Source organism: Cyclopterus lumpus, chromosome 17, assembly GCF_009769545.1.
Source record: "Cyclopterus lumpus isolate fCycLum1 chromosome 17, fCycLum1.pri, whole genome shotgun sequence".
NCBI classification, from domain to species: domain Eukaryota; kingdom Metazoa; phylum Chordata; class Actinopteri; order Perciformes; family Cyclopteridae; genus Cyclopterus; species Cyclopterus lumpus.
In genome coordinates, this window is record NC_046982.1 from 21,069 (window position 1) to 40,723 (window position 19,655).

The 19,655-nt window shown below is 43.3% G+C and overlaps 1 protein-coding gene across 1 annotated transcript in view; it reads right to left on the reverse strand.

Annotated features, from left to right (window-relative positions):
• Positions 1-1,405: 1,405 nt before the first annotated feature.
• ca8 (carbonic anhydrase VIII) overlaps positions 1,406-19,655 on the reverse strand; it is a 36,005-nt gene continuing 17,755 nt past the window's right edge. Inside the window, exons 8-9 of the mRNA XM_034555810.1 lie at positions 7,270-7,448; positions 1,406-3,160 (exon numbers count right to left, since the gene is read on the reverse strand). Of these exons, the coding sequence (XP_034411701.1) occupies positions 7,314-7,448 (135 nt within the window). The 3' untranslated portion in view covers positions 1,406-3,160; positions 7,270-7,313. The remainder of the gene's footprint in view (positions 3,161-7,269; positions 7,449-19,655) is intronic.

Genomic DNA, 19,655 nt, shown 5'->3' on the forward strand with positions numbered 1-19,655 from the left:
GAGTCAGATCGGGTGTGCTGCAGCACAGGGGCTCCACAGGGAACCGTTCTGGCTCCATTCCTCTTCTCCATCTACACATCGGACTTCAAACACAACTCTGCCAACTGCCACCTGCAAAAGTTCTCTGACGACTCTGCGATCGTTGGCCTCATCTCGGCCGATGATGACAGGGAGTACAGGGAACTGAACCAGGACTTCTTAGGATGGTGCCAGCGGAACAGCCTCCAGATCAACTCTAGCAAGACCAAGGAGCTGGTGGTGGACTTCCGCCGGGGTAAACGCCCTCCTCCAACACCAGTGAGCATCCAGGGACTGGACATTGAGATTGTGAAGTCTTATAAGTACCTGGGTGTTCACTTGAACAATAAACTGGACTGGTCTGACCACGCTCATGCACTCTACAAGAAGGGACAGAGCAGACTCTTTCTGCTGAGGAGACTGAGGTCCTTTGGGGTGCAGGGAGCACTCCTGAAGACCTTCTTCGACTCGGTGGTGGCATCAGCCATCTTTTATGGAGTGGTCTTCTGGTGCAGCGGCATCACAGCAGCTGACAGGAGGAGACTGGACAAACTGGTGGGGAAGGCCAGCAGCGTGCTGGGGTGTCCTCTGGATACTGTGGAGGTGGTGGGGGACAGGAGGATGATGGCTAAGCTATCGTCCCTGATGGACCACCGGCTGATTCATCCCCGGTGTCTGGGGGAGAGGTACCGCAGGTCCTTTCTCCCCGCTGCTGTCAGGCTACACAACAAGCTGAGCTCCCAGTAGGCCACAATCACTTAGAACACTTTGGACTTCGCACTGAACAGCACTTTAGCCCACCCACTGGTGCAATAATACGTTTAAGTACTTTTTAATTTTTTTATTTATTTTATACACCTTATCCACTTTATTCTATTTCTACTCTGTATATATAATATTCTTCTTGTTTTTACTCTTTTATCTTATTTCTGTTATTATACTACTTGTTTTTTACTTATTACTGTGAGCAATGCTGCTGTAATCCTGTAACTTCCCCACTGAGGGACTAATAAAGGATTATCTTATCTTATCTTATCAGCTAATGCTCCGTATTTAGGTGTTACTCCATATTCTTCTTCTTTGGTCCAGTAATCCCACGAAAAGGAACAAACTAACAATGGAATACTCTCTGACTTCACCTTTGCTGTCTGTGGCACTGAGCCTCGAGCACATTGGTTCTGACTGAAGACATGAATCTGTAAATATGGCTCACAAATAGATCCTTTCATTTTGAAGAAAGGCTCAGCAATTCCCCAAAATAGGATGTGTGTGTGTGTGTGTGTGTGTGGGCGGGGCACTGTAGTTTTGATAAAAATGTTCTTCAAACAGGAGGAATTGGTGTGTTCTTTTGGTTCACAAGTAGAAGAAAAAAAGTCCATTCAGTTTTAGTAAGTCAGTGTTATAGTTTATTGTTGCTTTACAGTAACAGTCATCAGTTCTTAGTTTATTTCAGCTCAGTATGTACCTTTAAATACTACACACACACAGACATACACACACACACACACACACACACAAAAGCAGTGCTTGCATCCCTCTTTACTACTGAAACCATATGAAGGGAGTGATGAGAGTAGTGATCAACAGATGTCAAAGGCGTTTTAATCTGCTAATGGTCCACAGTTTGATAAGACGTTTCTTTATTTTTAAAAAGGGGATAAGTGTTCAATAGTAAATCTTTCAGACAATACACTAGCACAGGGACTATCAACGCTGTGCTGGAGAATCTGGAGGAGGAACCTAGAGGATAAAGCCACTAAAGAGACACCGGTTTGAACACAAAGACTAGTCTTTACTTACTTAACGCTAACAGTGAAAATAGCAAGCAACACGAGGCCAGGTAAGTGGAAATTTTGAGAGTTTGAATGAATTCATTACACCTAGATCATGTATTGTAATGGGAGTTTGGCAGCTGGAGTTAGATCTCACACAGGACACCAGAATACAACCTAACCGAAGCAGTCTTAACCAGCTGGCCCTAATAGAAACGTTAAAGGAGCAATGTGTAGGACTCCTCCCTTTACAAGAACTACGATAATGTAAAAAACATGAAAGAAAAACATAGCTATGAATATTATTTTACATTTCTGCCAACAGAGCCCTCTTTCTGTTCCCCACTGTTCCTTTAAATATAAATAAACCCCTCCCCCGACTACAGTTCCTACTAAACTCCCATGTATATATTCCGTTATAGGCTGACAAAAAGCTGTCCAGTGTAACTTCAGTGGAGAACAAATAGTATTAAACTGCTGTTGGGTCACTAGAGAAGAGGCATGTGGCATTACTGCGGTGGCAGAGTGGAACTGAACATTCACACTGACAGCGAAAGCAGAAATGTTTGGGTTAGTCCCAGGGAGTCATTAAACTCTAGTCTGTGTTTATATGGAAGTAATTCAGTCTCAAAACACTGTTCTGCTTTGGTAAAAAAAAAATTTTTTAAAACAGTAAAGTAGCGCTTCTGTCCCACGTCTGGTGAGGCATGCGGCGGCCCCGGATTATTCCAAAGACTCAGTTTGTTGTTGGAGCAGCTGATAAAAGACACCGTGTCTTGTGAAAAAAAGTGTGTATATCATTTTCTTAACCAAAATGATATGTAGTTTTTTCTTAAACGTGGGAAAACAATCTAAAACAAACAATAGACTTCCTCCTATTCTTTTTTCTGGTGTGACGTTCAATGCCACAATTACGCCGGAAAACAGGGTTAGAAGAAAGTGAAAATGTTTCTGTTACTTATTCAGTCTCTCTTTTAACTAATCTGGGATGATGTTTGCGTGCTGATTGGACGAAGGCAGATGGGATTTGCCAGCACACTCGGATTTGTCTATATAAATGTATTTTAATATAAACACATGTCCCTTTCATGTTCACTGACTCAAAACGAAATATTCAGATTAAAGTACACGTTGTAAACTGTGTGTTGTAGCAGCTTTGCTCCAGCACAGTCAGTCCAGAGCACACAGCGACCGGCTTGTTTGTGTGTGTGTGTGTGTGTGTGTGTGTTCAGGTACATCTGTGGCTTGTTTTGACAGCAGAGCAGCCCCTATCATCTAATCAGGACACACACACACATGCTGAAGGTGTGAACTGTTTTTTTGTCCAGTCTCCCTCTGTTTGCACTCCTCTGCTCATACCTCGTCTTCCCCTGTAGTGAAAGAGAAATATGAATCAGACCAAAAGAAAAAAAGAGAGAGAAACCAGATGTGAAACCTCTTTTATTGCTCCCAGGTTTTGTTGAATATGTAGTTTCCCAACTTTCCCACTTACTTCAGACTGGTAGAAAACTGTGATAAAGCTCCTCAATAGTGTTCAAAACTTCTTTATAAAGATATTTCTGCAGTTGCCATATAAAGTCACTCGACCAGTCATTAGTCAAATGAAGTGTGATGTACATCCTCTGCTTAAATAAGGTTCCATTACCTTTTCGGACTCACAGTATAATTACTGTAATATGACGTATTGCACATTAGCCTGGTTCCTATAAACTGAGACCCCTTACTGGAATTACTCCACAGGACTAGATGCTTCACAAAACCATGAATATTTTTTATAAGACCTGAAAACTTTGGCATAAATAATGGTCGATAAAGTTGTATAGCCTCCCAGTGGAAGCTTCACACAGAAATCTCTGTATGTCGGCAAAGGAGAGCTGAAATAATATGAGAAATATATGAAATTTAAGATTGTGCAGACTTCATCACTGATCCTCACCACCACCATTGCATTGGCATTTGTACAGGTCTGACCCTGGATGTATTAAAAGGGTAGGGGGCCCACTGTATGTACGGGGCTTAGATTTTAGCGTTACGCCACTGACTGTTGCAGCTAAAACTAAAGGAATACAGGAACAAAGTTCCTGAAAGGACATTAATTATTTCTAAAGATGTTATTTTAAAATAGCCAGAAAAACACATTCCAAATAACCCATCATTTAAATAATGTAGCTCTCCTATCTGCCATTTGTGTAGAAAGACTTTTAGACTATGGATGGCAAAGCCGCTCTTGTCGGTGGATCTGTCTGTCCGCCAATGGTTCCACCACTTTGGCCAAGACTGAAAGGTTTCAACATCCATTAAGTCAGTTGACATTTTGTCCAGATATTCATGGTCCTCAGAGGACATATCCAACAGAATGTGGTGATTGCTGGACCTTTTTTCTTCGAGCACCACTGTGAGGTTGAAATTTGAGGATTTTAGTCAAATATCTCAACTACTATTTGGTGGATTGCAATGGAATTTAGTAAAGACATTCATGTTCCCTTCAGGATGATTTATAATAACTTTTAATCGAGAGCCATCATTGGGTTAGAATTTCAATTTGCCTAATACTGTGATATAACAGAGTGGTGCAGGGGTGATGTTAGCATCGCATTGGTTCCCTTGACAAAATGCCATTGATTTTTGGATTGTTGTAGAAAATGTTAAATTTGTTAAATTGTTAACTTGCACTGTTTTCTCAGGAAGATAATATTCCCAAATGAACACCAAATTTATGATTTTTGAAGCGTGAATACAATCAGCAGAAGTTGAAAGCTAACACTAAGCTTCAAACCATCTACACCACGGTCACATGGCTTCACCTAGCTAAAGGCTGAAAATCGCAATAATGACAGTAAGTAGTCTCATTTAGCAAATGACTTTTTTAAAATGCCTAAAAACGTCAAAAGCACTGAAGCACTGACATATTTTATGTAATAAAACAAACTGTTAAATTATCTTAAGCTCGGTTACCACACCTTATTTGAAGCAAACTTACCAACAACACAATTATTGAGTTTGAGACGAGGGAACCGGACGTGCAAACATTGTCATTTCTGAGTTTTAGGACTCATTGCTGCACTATAAACTATACCATGCCTCAGCTGTACTATGTGGTTACTGGCTAATGTTAGCATGCTAACACATGCCAATGAAGAACATGGTAAACAGTACACCTGCTTAGCATTAGCATTTAAACCTTGCTATTGTGAGCGTGTCAGCATTCTTCTATTAGCATTTGGTGGAACCACGTTGTGTGCGGCCAGATGGACAAAGACAGTTGCAAGACAGGTTCTTTTATTACCACAACAACATGTGCTTTTTTGAGCCGGTGATAGTCGGTTGTATTTCTATAATCACATACATGCAGGTTGGACTGGTTTGGGTTCTGTATATTCTGGCACCAGTAGACTTTCACACTTAATATCGACACTTTTCTAATCCAGCTCCCTCTGCTTTCCTTCGTCCTCTCTCTCTCAGGTGGGTTTGTGCTGGTGTGACCAGATCAGTATCCATTTACACTACATACAATAGTCCTCTGTTCTTTCTCTCCTTTTTTTGCATTCCCTCCTCTGTCTGTCCCGTTTTCCTCCCTTTGGCATTCTCAGCTCCCCTTCACCACAGCGCCCCTCTTCCTCCCTCCTCTTCCTGTTACTCTCACCTCTCCGTCTCTTCAATATGAGCTGCGTTGACGTCAGCTCAGATATTCACTGGCCTGCTCTTCATGGATATCGTTAAGTTAGTAGAGTTGACACCATAATGTTTGCAATGAGGTTACCAATCTCCTCATTGAAGGGGTAATACGGTTTGAAGGAGCACGAAGCATGAAGTTTAGTCCTCATGAGGATTTCTACTCCAACCGTTGTTTAAAGGTGCAATGGGTAAGATCTGGCCACATGTTTCAAACTAATGGGGGGCAGCATTTCATTTTTACTACTGGGTCCATGCGATCAAAATGTAGTCATCAGTTAATAAAAAAGCTACTTATTACATAAGAGCATGATCATTTCAGTACAAATCTCTGCAATACACAGACATCTTTGACATAAGAGTCAACACTGTAATCATGTTCTGTTGAAATGCGAGTCAATTTTTACATTTTATTTCCAAATAAAATTTCTGGCTTGATTTTACACATTGCACCTTTAATGTCCTCAACAACAGAAGCTGCCATTGAGTTGAATTACGGTAAATATCTGATCAGGATTTCTTGGAGCTTGACCCAAACTAGGGATTAAAAGTCATAAAGTACGATATTGAATGTTGTTCATCTTTTAAAGAAAGACTACAGGATTTGTTGAAGTCAGCTGCTACAGCAGGGTTGAAGGAGATCATTTACTGCATGGAATATATTGTGTCCCTGACTCTATGTTGCGTGCCAAGGCCGACTGATAGTAATGTGAAAGCGTCAGACTGTAAAGAAGAAAAAGCTATGAGAACAACAGAATTTCTTTGAAGGCTCATCTTCCTTCATCTTATACTGACATGTAAAAATAACCACAAAGATTTACTGTCTGCAAAAGTTAGGAAACTCAGACATTCTCTTTTTTTGTCTTTTTTTTACTGTCATCCCCTCTGAGCTCCAAGTGGTCTGCTCTGTCTTCCTGCCGCAGTGCTGCTGAGCTGAATCTGGGCTCCCTTCATACACGACACACTGTATATAGGCTTGTCCGAGATTAGTAACTGAACCGGGTTAGTTCTTCCAGGGCTTGACCCACTCCACTGTGGTTTCAGAGGACCCAGATACCTCAGAGACAGTTCCATTAAAAGACTGTCCCTTGAGAATAAATGTGCTGAATTAACTCAAATCACGGAGAACAGTGTTTTTCATTCATTTATTTTACTCATACCTTAAGTTACATACGTGGTGTTAGCTAAGTACATAACTTACGTACGTGGTGTTAGCTAAGTACGTAACTTACGTAGGCCTATGTGTGTTAGCTAAGTACGTAATTTACGTACGTGTGTTAGCTAAGTACGTAACTTACGTACATGTTATAGCTAAGTACGTAAGTTACGTAACAAAACCTTGACTGGGACACAAACAGCAATCTCCTTCTGTGTTCGTTTGACCCAACTTGCAGATTATAGTGCGTTACTTTTCTTAGGTACGATTACAAACAGTGAATGTGAACAACTTGAGCTGATGAACATAGTGGCATGTTGAGCAGCAGAGTGAATATTGAACTTACACTCATCGGGTGGAAACAAAATGACTCCAAATGAATGGCTGCTCTGTGTCTGCTGGATGTGAAATTAGGAAAAGTACTGCTACTTTAAAGATCCTTACTTACAATCATAAAGGGTTTAACTGTATAATATCATGTAATCTGATGCTTCTTTGATGCAGAACCGGGTGGATGAGTGCGTTGGAACTTATTCTAAGGACAATACTTTTTTGTTAAAGTGGGCTGAAGCTACGTCAGCTGATACACTGCATGTTGAAAACAGGACAGAGCAGAAGTCGCTGTGACACCGTTACCTGCTGTACTTGTACCTGTAGGTGCCACAGCTCTCCTGACTGGCAGTGGGCAGCAAGGGTCACTGGAAGGCGGCGCGAACCGTCCGGTCACTGAGCGGTTGGGTGGGACGGAAGTTGTCCCCCAACATCCCATCGTTCCCTTCTAGTAGCTCCGCCCCTTTGACATGGGACCGCAGCCTCCGAAACTCCTCGATCTGCAGAGGAGGAAAGATTGCAGGAGATCAGTTGCTGCAGTATGAGGAGTGGTTGGTAAGCTGGAGGACAATTAGGACTTTTCACCCTTGAGGCTTGTATCCTGTGTAAAACAAATTATTATTATTTTAAGTCAACGTTTAAAAGAGACAAATTACGCTCATCTTCAGTTTCGTAGTTGTGTTTTGGGCTTCTAACAAAACAAGGTAATGTGCTTTGAGGTCAAATAAACCATTACTGCCTGTCTGAATACACCTGTATTCAGCCTCTGTCTGAAACGCTCCGTTTTAGCACCTGTCACATTCAGCCCCTCTCCTGGTCTTCTGTAATTGGTGATGTTCAATTCAGTTTCAATTCAGTTTATTTTGTATAGCCCAATATCACAAATTACAAACAAAAATAACCTTTCACAGGGAAAAAAGTGAAGAAACCTTCAGGAGAGCAACAGAGGAGGATCCCTCTCCCCGGATGGACAGAAGAATAGATGTCATGTGTACAGAATGAACAGAGTTACAGAGTTACATAATCACATTACATGAATATGACAATGTATGAATGGAACTCCAATCCATGAAACAGAAGGAGGTAGAGAGGAGGGGGCAGGGCATCAGCAGGGCCAATGGGAGGCCGGCTCACCAGCATCAGACACCTCCAGGTCCAATGGACCCTATGAGACGTGAAGTCGCAAAGACTCCGGGGAGGAAGCAGAGTTAATAAGGTGCAATGGAGAGATGTAAATTCATCCATAAGGAGAGAGAGAAGAGGAGATAGGTGCTCAGTGTATCCTAAAACATCCCCCAGCAGCCTATAAGCCTATAGCAGCATATCAAGGGGCTGGACCAGGGCAAACCTGATTCAGCCCTAACTATAAGGGCTATTAAAGAGGAAAGTCTTAAGTCTATTCTTAAATGAGGTGACTGTGTCTGCCAACGTAGGAACTTTAATTTACGTAACATTGGTGTTACGTAACGTTACATCCTTAACTTTAACTAGGTAGCATAGATAATTCAACCCAAACCACAATCTTTTCCTCAACATAACCAAGTAGTTTGGTTGCCTAAACCTTACCAAATTGTTTCTTCTTATTTTGAAAAGACAGTGTAGACATGTACCGGGAATTACTGTATTTTACAAGTTGGGAGTGAGAATTTGCAGACATAACTAGACAACACGATTGCTAAAAAAAAAACGTTTGCCCTTTGGCTTCCTACAGATACACAGGATCATTCAAGTACTCCGTATCAAGTACTCTGTGAAAAGGAACCTGCCTGGGGAGAAACTCAAAGACGGGGAACCATGTGGTGTCCCTAATGGCAGAGAAAGACCCTTTAATGATATAATGATAGAGTGGGAATGAAATGTGAGCGCCTGAAGGCAGCTGGCAGCTTTCAGCGCTGTGAAAACTCTGTGAATGCAACAGTGGTGTTTCTGGTGATTTCAGATCTTGATGTTTGCCTACAGAAAGCGTGGCAGATGGCTAAGCAAACAGCCTGTCTTTACCCGCCGCTGTATGAGAAACCACATCTCTTGTTGTTGTCTTACTCTCACCACAATGTTGAGATCAGAACTGTGACAGAAAGGATCCACTATCTGACTTCCCGTTCACGAGTAAACCGGTGCTGATACTATCACTTTTACATGCATGTACTGTAAAGCGGCTGGCCAAGACAAACAACCCTTCCTGTGCCGTCGGGCTGTTGGCTTACAGAAGCAGGATTTATAGCCCGCTGTCAAAGTGCAAAACCCTGTAGGCATAGGAACACTTGAAAACCTGCATGCACACATGCACTGTGCACACACACACACAATCGTTCAGCAGTCAATGATAGACGGATGTTTGGAGGAGTGTCGTCCAGGTAAGCAGGACCTGCTGTTTGATTAAACATGACACAGAAACAAGCAGCACTCACACAAGTCTAACACGGTTACATTTTCAGAATATAACATATTTTAAAGTTTGACCTGCTGCAGCAGCTGCAGCGGCTGTGACACAGCTCAAGGAGGATATTCATTCATTAATAATGATTAATGAATAACTGTGAACATATATGCACATATGCTAAGTTTAATTCCGGCTTACACCTCCCGATTGTTATCTCTGATGTCTCTCACAAATAAAAGTCCATAAATCCACTTTAAATCCTTATAAAGCCAGAACTTGAGAATCATCTTGTTAGGTGTACTTTAGTATTGAAGTAATCCAGTGATAGTTGTACTTCCATGGGTGCACTGCAAACAGGAACTACCAGTAGCTAATTCTGTATACTTAATGGTGCCAGATTGACAAAATGAAGGCTAAGAAATAATAATAATAATAATAATAATAATAATGCACTTTTATTAATCCCACAGTGGGTAAATTCTTCTCTCCATTTGACCCCTCCTTAGTTATTAAGGAGCAGTGGGCTGCAGTGAAGCACCCGGGGAGCAACTGGGGGTTCAGTGTCTTGCTCAAGGACACTCTGAGGAGAGCGGGGATCGAACCGGGTACCTTGTGGTTGCGGGACGACCACAAGAGAAATAGTGTCAGACTTTGACTGGGGTAGGAAATGCAAAATATGCATTTTTTAGACTTTACTTTAAATGTTTTGGTTCCTTTCTTTACTGAAGCAGTTTTGCCCTCGTTAGGCCTCTAAAGTTGTTTGAATTCAACAATCATGTTATTTAAATGATTTAAAAAAAGAATTGAGCTGCTCACATGTAACCTGTGACCTTTACCCCCCAAGTAAATTGCTTCACATTTAGAGGTCACAAGGTTGCGACTAACAGACAGAGGACCTCTCAACCGTTTCAATGGCCTGGGGGACAGCAGTCAAAAGGAATCTTCTGGGCTAAAGCTTGCCGATGCTGATTAATGTGCATTACCTTCCTACGAAACCTTGTGGAATGTTGTAAAGTCTCCCCGTTAGCGTTTCAAAGGGTCAGCGTGCCACAGGGCAGCAAGGACTGAAAGATTGAAATAAATGTCAGAGGATTATCCCATCAACATCCTCGAAGAGAACCATGAGTCAGGCAAAGGCTGAATTTGAGGCTGTGTGACGGGCTCATTGTTTGGCGGTGGGTGTCAAGGCTTCCTGTTCCGTGTGGGCTGCAGGTCAGCGCTCCTGTGTCGTGTGAAGGCCACTAAAGGGCCCGACATGGACTCCAGGTACAGCCTGCATTGTGGGAGAAGAGAGGAAAATAGTAGTTGGAGTGACGACCTTGCTGTTGCTATGGTGAGCATTTATGAGCCTTGATGACATCTCTTTCAATGGTTTACGACTCTTTCACTCAGGGACATTGGAAAAGACAACTGATACATATCTTCACCTCGCTGTACACAGTTGCTATGGCTTATTGCTATATGCTTATTTGCTCAAGTAATGTACTTAAGTACAAATTTGAGGCATTTATACTTTATTCTTTGCTTGTTTCTATTTTCTGCTGCTTTCTTTTCATATTCCACTACATCTCAGAGGAAAATACCAGCTTTAATTACTTTACAGAGTGTAGAACAAAATACAATACATTATTCTGTATTATATCAATGAGGCTTAATTGGTCCCAAGAGGGGGAAATTCATAAGCTACTCAGCAGTATGTAAAGTAATATATGAAATAAGTAAGTTCATTAAAATGCAATGTTTAAAGTGATGAACACATTAATGCATTGATAATAATTAACTTTTTGTACTGGCTTGTATTGGGGTAAGATCTCCAAGGCAGGGCTTTTACCTGTGACACAGTACTTCCACAGTGTCACATTACTACTTCTGATTAAGTGAAAGATCTGAGTGCGGTTCCATCGTCACGTGTCTGTCCGCCTGAATGAATGTAAGTCTCATTTTCACTCTCCTTTCAGCTGAAGGCTCCACTTTGTTCCCCAGCTGGTCTCGAACTGGGTCTGTCCTGTTTGGTGCTGAGCAGGTGGAGCACAGCGGCTTGATCAGAGCTTCCTTGTCACTTTTAGAAACCCCTGTCCCATTACATTTACATTACATTACATTACATGTCATTTAGCTGACGCTTTTATCCAAAGCGACTTACAATAAGTGCATTAAACCATGAGTCCAAACTCAGAACAACAAGAATCGAGCAAGTACAATTTCTTCAATAAAGTTAAACTCCAAAGTGCTATCAGTAAGAGACATTTAAGTGCTACCAAAGTGCTACTACGGCGCTACCTTCCCTATTCAAGGTATAGTCGAAAAAGATGTGTTTTTAGTTTGCGACGGAAGATGTAGAGACTTTCTGCTGTCCTGATGTCAATGGGGAGCTCATCCCACCAATGAGGAGCCAGCACAGCAAACAGTCGTGACTTTGTTGAGTGTTTAGCTCGTAGTGACGGCGCTACAAGCCGATTGGCAGAAGCCGAGCGAAGTGAACGAGCTGGGGTGTATGGTTTGACCATGTCCTGGATGTAGACTGGACCTGATCTGTTCGCAGCACGATACGTAAGTACCAATGTTTTGAAGCGGCCACCGGTGACCAGTGAAGGTCGCGGAGTAGTGTGGGTAAATTTTGGGAGGTTGAAGACCAGTCGAGCAGCTGCATTCTGGATGAGCTGTAGCGGTCGAATGGCATTAGCAGGTCGACCTGCCAGGAGGGAGTTACAGTAATCCAGCCGTGAGATGACCAGAACCTGGACCAGAACCTGGACCAGGACCTGTGCCGCCTTCTGAGTGAGAAGAGGTCGTATTCTCCTGATGTTGTACAGCATGTACCTACAGGAGTGTGTTATTGCAGTAATGTTGGCAGTCAGGGAGAGTTGACTGTCGAGTGTCACACCGAGGTTCCTGGCAGTCGGAGTTGGGGCCAACACTGAGTTGTTGAAGGTAGTAGTCAGGTCGTGGGTTGGAGAGCCTTTTCCTGGAAGGAAAAGAAGTTCAGTCTTGTCCGGGTTAATTTTCAGGTGGTCAGACATCCACTGAGAGATGTCAGTCAGACAGGCAAAGATTTGTGCTGCTACCTGTGTTTCAGATTGGGGAAACGAGAGGATTAATTGGGTGTCGTCAGCGTAGCTGTGGTAGGTGAAGCCATGCGAGTGAATGACAGAGCCGAGAGAGTTGGTGTACAGAGAGAAGAGGACCGAGGACTGAGCCCCGAGGGACCCCAGTAGTCAGAGGACAAGGCTCAGACACAGATCCTCTCCAGGTTACCCGGTAAGTGCGGTCGGTGAGGTAGGATGAGAAGAGTGAGAGCGCGGTGCCAGAGATACCCAGGTCCTGGAGGGAGGAAATAAGGATCTGGTGGTTCACTGTGTCAAAGGCAGCGGAAAGGTCTAGAAGGATGAGGACAGAGGAGAGAGAGGCTGCTCTAGCAGTGTGAAGCTGCTCAGAGACAGCAAGGAGGGCAGTCTCTGTTGAGTGGCCTGCCTTGAATCCAGACTGGTGAGGGTCTAGAAGGTTGTTACTGTGGAGATAGGAGGAGACTTGGTTAAAGATAGCTCGCTCTAGAGTTTTGGAAAGGAAGGGGAGGAGAGAGACAGGTCTGTAGTTGTTGACTTCAGACTGGTCGAGAGTGGGTTTCTTTAGGAGAGGGTTGACTCTTGCCTCCTTCAGAGAGTTAGGGAAACAGCCAGTTGAGAGGCAGGTGTTAATACGATGGGTGAGAAAGGGAAGAAGGTCAGGAGCAATAGACTGGAGAATGTGAAGCGGGATGGGGTCAAGGGGGCAGGTGGTTGGGCGGGCAGAGGTTACCAAGGTAAGAACTTGATTGGGAGACAGGGGGATGAAAGAGGAAAGCGAGGGGGAAGAAGATGAAGTTACTGGAGGTGTAGTTATAGAAGATGGATTAGTAAATGAGGAGCGTATGTCGTCTATCTTTTTTGTAAAGTAGTCAACAAAGTGGCTTGGTAGAAGGGTAGAGGGAGGGGGGGACCAGGGGGGTCAAGGAGGTTGGAAAAAATAGAGAAAAGATTTTTGGGGTTAGACAAAGAGGATTTGATTCTGGATTGGTAGAACTGGCTTTTGGCTGCAGAGATAGTGGCAGAGAAGGAGGAGAGAAGAGATTGATAGGCGAGCAGGTCGGTGGCGTGTTTGGATAAATAATGGAAGCAGGTAGAGAGCAAAACTCCATTTGGGTGAGATGAGTAGACCTGTGCCACCACCCCGACCAGTGGGTCTGGGTGTGTGGCTGAAGGAGAAGGCCGAGGAGAGAGCAGCAGGGGTTGATGTGTTGTCTGGTGTGATCCAAGTCTCAGTGAGAGCCAGGAAGTCCAGCGATTGCTTGATAGCGAAGCCAGAGATGAAGTCCGCCTTGCGGTTAGCTGACTGGCAGTTCCAGAGGCCCCCTCTGACGAGGCGCTGGGTCTGTGTGGAGCGGGTGGGATAAATAACAGAGTAGGGATTTTGATGCATGTGTGAACGAGTCTGCGGTCTATAGTATCTACGAGTAGATGTGCACACAGGTATTGAAAGAAAACACATTATCACAGGGAAATGTTTATACTCAGTCGCCCTCAGCCACCACCGAAGAATCCCACGAAAGACTCCTAGGTCTTTATCCTCCGAGTCTTCATACGAGGAGTCTTCCCTGACGCTACAAGCCCCAACCCGGTTATACACCTGAGTTAGAGAAACCTCTTTAAAGAATATACACAAGATACAGGAAGTCCCAGAAGTCAGTGGACTCACAGCTCAGATGCACTCAGATTTAGTCATTTAAAGCCATTGTTCATATAAATACATATTCATTAGATAGGAATGGAAGACAGGATTCAGTCACGAGTAACCCCTTAACTAAAAGTGATGATGGGCTGATTAAAACACTCCTAATATGGAATATGGAAAACGGAACCTCTGACTCCAGACAGTCACACAACTAGCGGCTCCTACAGCATCCCGAACACAGGATTCAGACCCAGCGAGAAAGTCGACCACAGCAGCTCATGCAGCATCCCGAACACAGGATTCAGAGGCAGCAGCTCCTCCATCACCTTCACCACAGTCCTGGAACCCACCTACTGGATCTACACCCTCCAAAGACGCTTCTTTTTTGTTCTTGTCTCCACCGTCACCCATGAGACTTCCTGATTATTTTAAAAACTTGGTGAAATCAGGGATTAAAATGGTTCCCCTCACTCCAGACATGGCAAGATCAAGGATTCGTTCCCCAAAAAGGAATCACGCCCCTCTCCCTCCTCATCCTCCTCCACCAGCCAAGGCCACCCCAGCTCGGCCCCCACCACCGGTGTCCACAGCTGCTATCAACGGCATCAATGCTGTTGTCTAGGACGCTGAGGGCCTCTGCGTTGCTAAACCCCATATCAACCGGAGGTCAAGGGAGAGAGTGTCTAAAACAATAACTACTGCAGAGCTGCCAACTCTCACGGTTTCGCCGTGTGACACACACATTTGTGGGTTTTGACACGCACTCACGCCACACAACCAATTTCTCACGGCAAAAAAAAAATCTGATTTTGGGCAGAGTTGGAGGTCTGTCCCCGAGACGCGTTTGTTCCTTTTCAAACTCCCCAACGATAGGTGGCGCTAAGGAGCGCATCTGTAACCCTATTCGCTGCATAGACATCCTATTTATCCCAAAGAGTCCCGAAGTTAGCAACAGAAGAAGATTTTTAAAGAGACACTCGGGAGGAGCAGAGACTAAGGTATGCTAACTCTCTTAAACTTAGAGACTAAGGTATGTTAACTCTCTTAAACTTAGAGACTAAGGTATGTTAACTCTCTTAAACCTAGAGACTAAGGTATGTTAACTCTCTTAAACTTAGAGACTACGGTATGTTAACTCTCTTAAACTTAGAGACTACGGTATGTTAACTCTCTTAAACTTAGAGACTAAGGTATGTTAACTCTCTTAAACTTTAAATCTTGAAAGAAATGATTTGTTGTGTTTTGTGTGGTGAATGTAAACTCAGCTGTCATAACAAGCAGCAGGAGAGCACATTGTTAACCTCTTGGTATACTGCATGCTCAAAACATCATAGCATTGTTTATTAAGGCTGCTCACATAGAATTTATCTTTTTATTTACAGGCCAAAGGACCCTCTCAATCATTTTCCAAACAGCACTTTGAAGAAGTAAGATGTATTCCAAAGAATTTAACATAAAGACAGAAAATGTGTGCAATAGAATTAGGCATGTTTTTGTAAATGAGAGTAGTTATTAAAAAACATTTTAATAATAATCCATATAGTGCTTTTCAAGATACTCAAAGACACTTTACATTATACACCGTAGACACAGCTACGGGGAGCAATGCAGGGTTAAGTGTCTTGCTCAAGGACACATCAACTAGGGCCGGGATTGAACTGCCAACCTCTTGATTGAAAGACGGGCATGCTAACCACTGACCACTGACCCATAGTCACCCCACATTTTAATTCTTTAAGGTAGTAAAGATGCTTCGTAAAAGACCTTTGCCAGGCCGGGGACAAAAGCAACATTTATTATATTATTTAAAGAACCAGCCACTGTCAGAACAGCCAGAACTATTTATAGAAACAACAGGGCAACACACAGGACAGAGAGAGATATGGACAGATATGGACAGCTTCTGGGCTGGAATGGCAACAAGGAAACATAAGGTATACATTTTTTTTGGCAGGTGTTGCTTGACTACATCTGTTGCTTTTATTGATGCATGCATATATTGTCAGACATGATGCAAACTATGCATGTTGTATCTGAAGTTTGTTACAGTATACTTACAGTATTAATGAAAACAGAATATGGTATGTTTTTCCATTTTGTTCTTGGTTCATTTTCAATAGGTGATAGGAGCCAAAGAATTTCAGAGGCTTGCTGCCGTCGCCAAGCTGGTCCTGGTGTTGCCCCATTCAAATGCAGATGCTGAGAGGGTGTTTTCAGTTGTGGGACTAAATAAAACAAAGACCAGAAATAGCCTGGCATTGGATGGCACCCTGTCCTCCATAATGGCCATAAAGATGGCCGACCTGGAGCCCCCCCTCAGCCTCCAAGAAGGCCACAGGCCAGTACAACCTTGCCCACAAATCGTAAAAAAAATATTTAGCATACCACCCAAAAATCCACTAGAATGCATGAAATAACATCTACTTAAACCAACATTTCCTGGAGGTGGACCACCATGTCTTTGCTTCACAGAATGTAACCAATGTTGTCCATCTCCAGTAGGCCGCCCCTATCAACGACTATGGGCCCCACAAACCACCAGAATGCAGGGCACAACATGGGTACGCCAAATTAATTCCAATTTCCTGATATTTGAGCCACCAACATGTGTGGCTGCGTGCGCGGCAAAATGTTGGTCACCCCCGACAAAATCTCACTCCAAGGTTTTTTGAAAAGTTGGCAGCTCTGACTACTGTCCAACCACATCGATTAGATAACAGAGGGACAGTCAGACTGTCTGATCAGAGAAATCTAATTCATATCCCCTGCAAGAACACAGCGTCCAGTTCAACTTTAGCTAATCTCAAACACGCAGTACTCAATGTCAGAAGTAACAAATCTTTTTTAATTAATAGTTTTATTTCCTTTTACAATCTTGATTTTATGATTTTAACTGAGACATGACTTGACAAAAACACAGCTAATGCAGTCCTGATTGAGTCTAGTCCACCTCACTTCAATTTTGTTTCTGAAACTCGACAGAACCAGAGGGGTGGGGGGGTTTGTGCCATATTGAGGGACAATATACTCACCCACAAATTGTCATTTTGTTTTTTTTCATCATTTGAGAATGTGTCATTCAAAATGGAGATAAAACAATCTTCCATACTTTATATTACTATTCACAAACCACCACAGAATTGTTTTATTGATGATTTTACTGAATTACTTTCAGTTGTGTGCACTGATTTTGACTGTTTAGTCATTACACAGGACTTGAATGTGCATGTGGATGTAGCCAATGACAGGCAAGCGAAATAACTCACTGCTGTCCTTGATATGTTTTGTCTAACTCAGCATGTGTCTGAGCCCACCCACAACAGAGGGAACACTCTAGATGTGCTCATTACCAAGGGTGTTATTATTTCAAATTTGAATGTTGTTGATGTTGCTTTATCTGACCATTTTTGTGTTTTCTTTGACTTGTCTGTTACACCCAAACCAGCAGTTAGGTCTGCAGTTGTTCGAAAAAGACTCATAAATGACGGCACAGGGACACAGTTTATGGAAATGATTAGGTTTGAAAATACCCTGTGTTCTAATGTTGATGATCTGTTGAACATCAAGTGTTTTAAATGTTTTGGATACCATTGCTCCTGTCAAGGTTAGAATGGTTAAAAGTAGGCAAAAGGCACCATGGAGAAAAGAAGACTCGGCCAGGGCACAGAAATTAAAAATGCCATAAATTCCACAACACAAATATCTACTCTGCAGCCAGCTAGACACCTAGAGCTGACACATTTCATACCTGTTGTATCGATCTGTAATCCCTACCTCACAACCTATCCTGCTAACTCACCGACACACCCCCGTCACACACACCCGTCCCTGTCACAGACGCACCTCCGTCGGCAACCAATCCACGCTGTGCACCTTTCGGAAAAGGGTGACAAAAGCGGAAATGCGGGGTGGCGCAAAAAGGGGAAAAAGAGCAGTGGTGTACGGCGCTTCCGATTGGAGTGAGGTTTTACATCCGTCAGCTTGTTTTCGAGGATTATAAAGTGCGCGCTACCGGGAGATACGAGAGTTGCCAGGACATCCGGAGCATATTCGGACATCGCCGAAAAAGACGTTATCTTTAAAGAAAACACGGACTGGAGTACCGGGACTGGACTCACCTGACTGACCGACACTCTGTGACAAGCCGTGAGAGAACCTTTTGCTTTGGTTTCGGGATATTGTGTTTCACCGTTTGGGAATTGGACTGAACTGAACTGCATCAGACAGACTATGATTTGGGATTGAGTAAAAGGGAAATTCTGGAATGGACTTTGGGGAATTGTGTGTATAAAAAATATTTTGCTTTTGGGAAATGTACCTTGGAGGGTTCAATATGTGTGATTATTCTCCTCTATACTTGAGCCCTGTGTGCGGTTGACTTTAAAGGACAAATAACGACTCCAACCCTGAAGAAACATTGTTAGGTACCGACCTAGCTGGCACCCCAAGCAACTGTTATTACAGTTACATAAAAAGTGGCACCCCAGATGGGACAACCATTTTAAAGGACATCAAACAAAGCAAATATGTCAATGCTCATCAACCAATTTCCCTGCAAACACCCTGGGATCGCTTGGAAATAATTAAACACCAAATTGCCTTGTTGCACACAACTCAACACAATCAAGGATAACGCATGAAATGGACGCTTTTGATGGATCTCTGGTGGACCTCCAGAATACACTGGCTCTGCCGCTCCAACCTCAGCAAATATCTGGTCAAGCATCTGGAATGGGAGCAACAGCTCAACCTACGTCTCTCTTGCTGGATATGGCTATGTGTGATAAGGGGGTATCCGAGTCTGGGCATAGACTGGGCCCTTCACTGAAGCCAATAGCGACGAAAGCAACAGAGGGTACTTCATTAGTGGAACTGTGGCAGGCTGTGGAAGGAATACATATCTCTCAGTTAAAGCTGGAAACAACGGTGAACACCAGCTACCAGCAGCTGAGGGAAACTCAAGACCATAATATAGAAGACATGAGAGATGTCAAAGAATGTCTCACACACACACAATAACCGCACTAACTGAACAAGTTCATCTCAAAATGCAGGGTGAATTTACCAAACAACTGGACTACCTCAGGACACAGTTCACAGCCACGTTGAATTGGAAATTGAAACACCAACAAGCTGAAATTCTTAGGGATTTTAATCTTGTTCTGGGCCCCGTTATACAGAATGTGGATGATATTCAATCCAAACTAATGACCCGTGTGCATAGTCTGGACACCATGAATACAGAGGTTGTGTCACTGAAACAGCCGTCTCTACCTTTACATGTTGCCTCACTTGTCAACACAGCTGCTCAGACTACACCGTTTACCAGTTCTCCTGTCAACCCCCATGAAGCATCAGGTCATCTGCTGCGTCATAAACTACTATCCACACTACGGACTAATTTGGACAGGGCCACCGAGGCCCTACAAGGAGATGTCAGAGGACGGATTATCGCGAAAACGCCCATTAACCTTCAATTTCCCACATTTGGACAGCGTGACGATAATGCAGACCCCTCGCTTTATCTGGAAAAATGCCATGATTTCCTTGCTCTTAATCCACTATCAGATGAGGAACTCATTGTTGTTCTCAGGAATGTGTTACATGGGACAGCCCGAGA